Here is a 6,000-nt window from a genome sequence, read left to right as displayed (position 1 = left end):
TTTGAGGTATTAAATGAGATGTAGAGTGAGGACTGATCTGGTGCAAACTCATTGTAAAGGGAGAACTTCATCCTGAGAGTTTAAGCCAACACACAATGAAGTTGAGCGCAAATATGTTTCACTTTTTTATGGTTTTATATGTGACAAGTTGAGATTTTGCAACAGAAGGAACTGGAAATTCTGATTTTGCAGAATAATACCTTTCAGGATCTTAAGCAGAACTAGATATATTTTCAACAGCTCCTGCAGAGACTATTTTGGACCATAGTTTCGTGATCCATTAAGGTTCCCCAGTCTCTGAGGTTTCCCCTCACAGTCCATTGCTCTGTGTATTCTACCTCAGGAGATTTTCAAAACCAGAAGCGGAGAGAAAAGGAAATAGGAAACCTCAGATACTACAATATTTTTCTGAGCATTTGTTTAAGAGAATTAATTCTTTTCAACAAATCAATAGAGGGGTATGGTTACACTACAGCACTCTGTCCACAGAAGTCAGAGTCGAGAGAGTTTTCCTGACAAAACTTCTGTTAACAGAACGTGGCCACCCACAAAAGCCAATCGAGAGAACACTTTGCTCTGTCCACAGAGTTGCTGGACTGCCTGGTTGCACTCTCAACAAAACATGGACCCATAAGAACAGTAAACAGGGCTGCCCATTGTTGTGAATGCCCCGTCTCGTGAGAAAAGGCCCCCCAGAGTGTCCACACAGCTTTTTTGTCAACAGCAGAGTTACGCCTCAAAGCTTTGAGGTAGAACACTGCCTGTGAAAGTGCTGTGTTTTGTCCAGATCCTGTCGACACAATGCATTGTGTGTGCACACTCCACAAGTTTGCTCAACAAAACCAGGGTTTTGCCCGCAAAACTTGCTAGTGTAACCATAGCCTTGATGTGGATAAAAAATTAGAATTTTCTTCTAATATTCCAACAGTGGATAATAAAATTTGCCAAGTCAGTGGCTCATTTATATGTATTATAAGGCACCAAGCAAAAGCAGATGAGAATACATTTCAGGAAAAAGAGACAATGAAATCTAATATTTGGATAGAGATTATTGGAATTCTGGAAAACAAACTAAAAATATGGCAGATGGAAAAGATGTGTAATACCAGTTGCTCTCATGGAAAAATATTTTTAATTTCCTTTTGACATGCTAAAAGTTACTTAGTTAGATGAGGAAAAAGAAAAGAAAAGGAAAAAAATAAAAAACATACAGGATTCTCCTCCAAGTAGGAAAGGAGGAGTCAATATCATAGCACTTATATAATTACAACTCTTGACAATTATAACAGCTTTGAGATATTTACCAAAAAAACAAAAAAAAAACAAAAAACAAAAAACATAGAACAGATTTGCAGGACGAGGAGTGAAGATGCATATCCTCTCTCAGATATAAGTCCATAACAACAAAAAAGAAGCACTAGAAAAAAGACAGTCAAGTTGAAAGAATGGAAACAACCTTTTTGCTTCAAGCAAAATGAAGTGTTATTCTTGGCAATAACTCCTACATTTTCATGGCAGAGATGGTTGGAAAATATATGATCAAAGTCAGAAGTGTGCCTGGAATAGGATGGTATTTAATAACCCACTTGCTTGACCTGTTCCTTCATTTGAATAGTTGTTTGATGCCTTCTTGCTTCATTCTTCTTGCAAAGTTCAATTTACTTTTAACATAGGTCACTATGCATTGTGGGACCTATTTGTGAAAATTTCATAAGAGGGTAAATAACTGAATATTTTAATAAGCTAAGATCATTCTTTCTGAAGTTTATATTCTCAGTATTTCACGTACTGGTATTTTTAATTATATGAAACTTAAGTTACAATATTTAAATATTTATAGGAGGCTTTAATATGTATTTTCAGTCTCCTCGTAACTTGTGTGATCTATTGCACAGGTTTCTTGCTAGTGTTTAATTATGTGTAACATCAAACCAGCATAATGGAGTAGAGAATCAGCTCCATCATTCTTTTTTACACACTAAATATATGTTTTATAATCATTCTTTTTAACAATTGAGACCAATCAATAAAATAAATTATTTGATATTATTTTGTGAAGGTATAATGCTATAAACTCAAACATCTAAAAGAGTTATATGTAACATTTTGGTTAAAATCATGTTTCAAGAAGACACTAACATGTTTTGGAAAAATATTTAATATAAATTTTAAATGACATTTGTTAAAATAGAAGACCATATTGATTATAAATATTTATTTACAATAAATAAAAATATTTATTTCTTATGCTTGGTTGGCAAACGGACATACCCCTTTTAACACATCTTGGTGCAAATATCAAACATTGTAATTGAAAATGCTACCCCTGACATTATCTCTCATTTTACAATAATTATAATTATCACTGTACTTAGAGTTTTCTTTCTGTTTCATCCTGTACTTCTGAGTTTTCAGGACTCAGCTAGAAAAAAGCTGTGGTTTTTATTAGAGCCAAATAGAATTATTGAGATTATTTTGAAGGGAAAGGCCCTAAACTGAAAATGTCTTTCTTATTATTTCTAAATAGCTGGTAATGTTATCTGTATATTTAGGAAAATTTTTTCATCATAACAGATACACTGTGCAGAAGGAAGTTAGAACAAGTCCTAAACAAAAGCCATACTCTTTCCATATTAAGCACAGACATCCTTAACTGACATCTGCTGGATTTACGTGCAAGTTTATGAGGTCAGAATTTGACCTGCAATATTTAGAAAATGATGAGAAAGTCTATGGGTAGATATATCTACCTCATATCTTACCTCACACAAACAAAACAATTTTTTAAGAAGTTAATCACGACTGTACAGGAGAAGAACCAAAGACAGGGTATACAGTGCCATACATGAATGAGTGGAAGAACGAGTAATGAGGGAGTTTATCAAAGGACAGAAAAGAAACCCTTGCCCAAAGTTTCAAAAATGACAGCTTCAGGTTAGGTTCATAAATACAAATTTAGGGCTCATATCTTCCAAGGTACTACTGTAGCTGAGGCCTGGCCTGACACAAGTAGTTAACATTCTTAACAGGACCCATCAAAGTAATTAAACATATGCTTAACTTTACATTCCCACTTAACTGGGACTACTCATATTCTGAGATTTCAGCATGTGGGTAGGCAGTATTCTGAATCAGGGTAAGAGCGCGCAGCACTTTAAAGAATCAGGCCTTTTGGCACCTATAAAAATAGCTGGAGGTAAGATTTTCAATAGCATCTAAGCATGTCAAAAGCCCATTGCATTAATTTCATGGGAATTGGGCACCTAACTTCCTTAAATACGTTTGAAAATCTCACTCTTTTCTTCCACAAAAAAGGCTATGGATGTTCCTGTGTGCTTACCCCCATATGAAAATCATGCCAAATATTTGGAGCCTAACATCAGGCACAAAACAAGCAAATGTTGGTCCCTGTTTTTCATATTACTTTCACCATGATGCAACTTCTGAGAAAAAAAAAAGTCAAAATAACACTACAAATACTACAGTATGGACATTTTCATTCAGGGATTTCGATTAACATTAAAGAAAAGAAACAGACTCAGTTTGAATTAATGTTTGTTAACTCAGGAGATTTAACAATGCTGAAAAAATATGAAAACTAGTAGCATTTTTATTGATAGCACAACTATAGGATTCTTATAAAACCACACAGAATTGCAATATTGTGCATGAAATAACTAATTTCTTTACGAAAATAATTTATTTTCAATAATCACAACACAGAATTGGGTTTCAGTTACTATACATGTATTTTTTTGCAATACTCTGGGTATCTATAAACACAGGATCCAGGGATGCCACTTTTGCTGCTATAAAGGAGTGAATACAGTGTAAAACTGCAGTCAGATCCTGAAATTCAAGTTCCTGCAAAAGAAAGTAAAAGACAAAACAGAGATGAATCATACTAGGGATCCAGTAATTTTAATTAAGAAAGAAAAAGACAAGATAGCAAATAACATTGTAAGTTACATGAAAAACTGAAACGTTAAGGCCAGGCATAGGAACATGTTAATAAGATTAAAGATCAATTTTCTTACTTTTCTTTCTTACTTACAAGGCCTTGAATTATGACAATTGGCTTTTCTTTCTTTCTTTCTTTCTTTATTGCATTTTACACAAGGTGACAACTGAAATAAGCTATTTAGTTTGCATTTATAAAGCAACAGTGAATTTGTGTATGTCTGGATACATTTGTTATGGAAAGGTGGCCATAAAATGCAGGAAATTTGCACAGTGAATAGAACATTCATAATGCATAAGTCTGAAAAAGAACTTCACCTAATGTCTTCTATGTAGTTTGTAAGCATTACAGTCCATTTTAGAATGACTTGAAAGGCATTTAAAATTTAGAAGATGTACACTAATACTGCTTGCTTAAAAAAAGTGATGGGACACACAATCAATAAACCCTGGCTCTGTGAGTAAGTCAGAGTTGTTTTTCACCCTCATAAATTCTCTCCTACTTTTAGTAACTCGTATCTTACTTTTTGTGTCAAGTTATATCACTTATTTCTCCAATCATTACCTGCCAGTAAAGGGAGGATTTTCTGGTAGAAGAATATAGCTTAAAATTGGTCAATTTACAGGATACTATAATTTATAAAGTGTCTACCTGGCAAATAAACCATGGGAATGTGTTCCATTCTGAGGGGAAAACACTTCATTTCAAGAGGACATTTAATAAGTGTGCTTATTTACAAAGTATATAATTTACTCTACTATAATTCAAAGTACTGGACATTTGTGATTGCCATCATAGTATTTTATTATCTCTCCTAAAGCAAATTGCTTCAAACACTGTGTTTGGAACTTAAGTTTGTGTTCTGAAAAAAAACAAAAAACCAAAACCCCCCAGTCCTTAGAGCGCTTTACCACTGAAGAACGTATGTTCCTTGAACAAGCACAATTTCTCTGTATGGCAGAATATTTCTCTAAAGCTTCCACAAACAAAGAAAAAATGTTAAAATTCCCAGCTGTTTAGGGACTCAGTTCTGCAACCCTTATTCACACAATTAGTCCTTACTCACCCAAGCAGTCCTATTGAAGTCAATTGAAATACTCATGTGAGTGAGGATTACTCACATGAGTAAGGGCTGCAGGATGAGGCCCAAGATTGCCAAGTAGCGCTCTCTGAAAATGGAGATATATTTTCTTATTAACTTCAGTGACAAATACAATGATTAAACATTTATAGGTTTTTTTTTTCTTCTAAATTGTAAGCATCCCAATGCTGTCCTTACAGTACTTTATATATGAGGACTACTTCTACCTCCCTTGAAGTAAAGCACCGTGACAGAGCTACACACAACAGAACAAAGAATCCAATATCCAGCTGAAAGTGCAAAAAGTATTGCAGATAAGCACGAAATACTTGGAATTTGACTAAGATACCAGTGTCGATCCTACTATGATTAACACTGATTCAGGATTTTTAATGGACATAGTTTATCAGAACCTTGGTTTACATCTCATATACTTTTAGATACAAAGCACTAGAATGAATGACCATTGTAATTTGAAAGGAAATATTTCCCAGAATAGCTTTTTTTCCCACCATATAGATTCCATGAGACGAGTTTTTTTCGCTTTATATTTTATTGTCCTTATGGCTGATTTTTCAATTTTCTGTAACTATTGTACTTAGCGTCTTGTAATTAACTTTGCTCAGATACCTAAGACATTTTGTTTGTTTTCAGCAGCTCCATTTCATTCACTTCTTTAGCTTGAGATACTGAGCTTGATTTCCTTGGCAGCCAAATAAATATACAATTGCCCAAGTAAACCTCCCACACACTGCAATACTAGCATACCATTCAACAAAGCACTTTTGTTTATAGAATGGGGGAGATAAATATATTTATAACATGAATACAGCTACCCCTGTCTGTAGGATTACTACAGAGTGTTGCTACATGGTTAACATGAGTTAAGTTAGGCCTTGTTTACACTACAAAGTTACATTGATGTAAGTATCCTTCTGTTGACCTGTTTATGCATGTG

The 6,000-nt window shown here is 34.2% G+C and overlaps 1 protein-coding gene across 3 annotated transcripts in view; it reads right to left on the bottom strand.

Annotated features, from left to right (window-relative positions):
* Positions 1 to 2,190: 2,190 nt before the first annotated feature.
* Positions 2,191 to 6,000, bottom strand: part of SNTG2 (syntrophin gamma 2) — a 329,137-nt gene continuing 325,327 nt past the window's right edge. For 2 of the 3 annotated variants that reach the window (XM_074988929.1, XM_074988931.1), the window contains one exon: positions 2,191 to 3,864. In XM_074988929.1, the coding sequence (XP_074845030.1) occupies positions 3,733 to 3,864 (132 nt within the window). In that variant the 3' untranslated portion in view covers positions 2,191 to 3,732. Of the gene's footprint in view, positions 3,865 to 5,027; positions 5,131 to 6,000 lie in introns of all 3 variants that reach the window. The other variant, XM_074988930.1, reaches the window with a different exon arrangement.

The sequence above is a fragment of the Carettochelys insculpta genome, chromosome 3, assembly GCF_033958435.1.
Source record: "Carettochelys insculpta isolate YL-2023 chromosome 3, ASM3395843v1, whole genome shotgun sequence".
Classification (NCBI taxonomy): Eukaryota; Metazoa; Chordata; order Testudines; family Carettochelyidae; genus Carettochelys; species Carettochelys insculpta.
The sequence above is the reverse complement of the archived record's forward strand: the minus strand, read 5'-3'. Positions and strand labels throughout refer to the sequence as shown.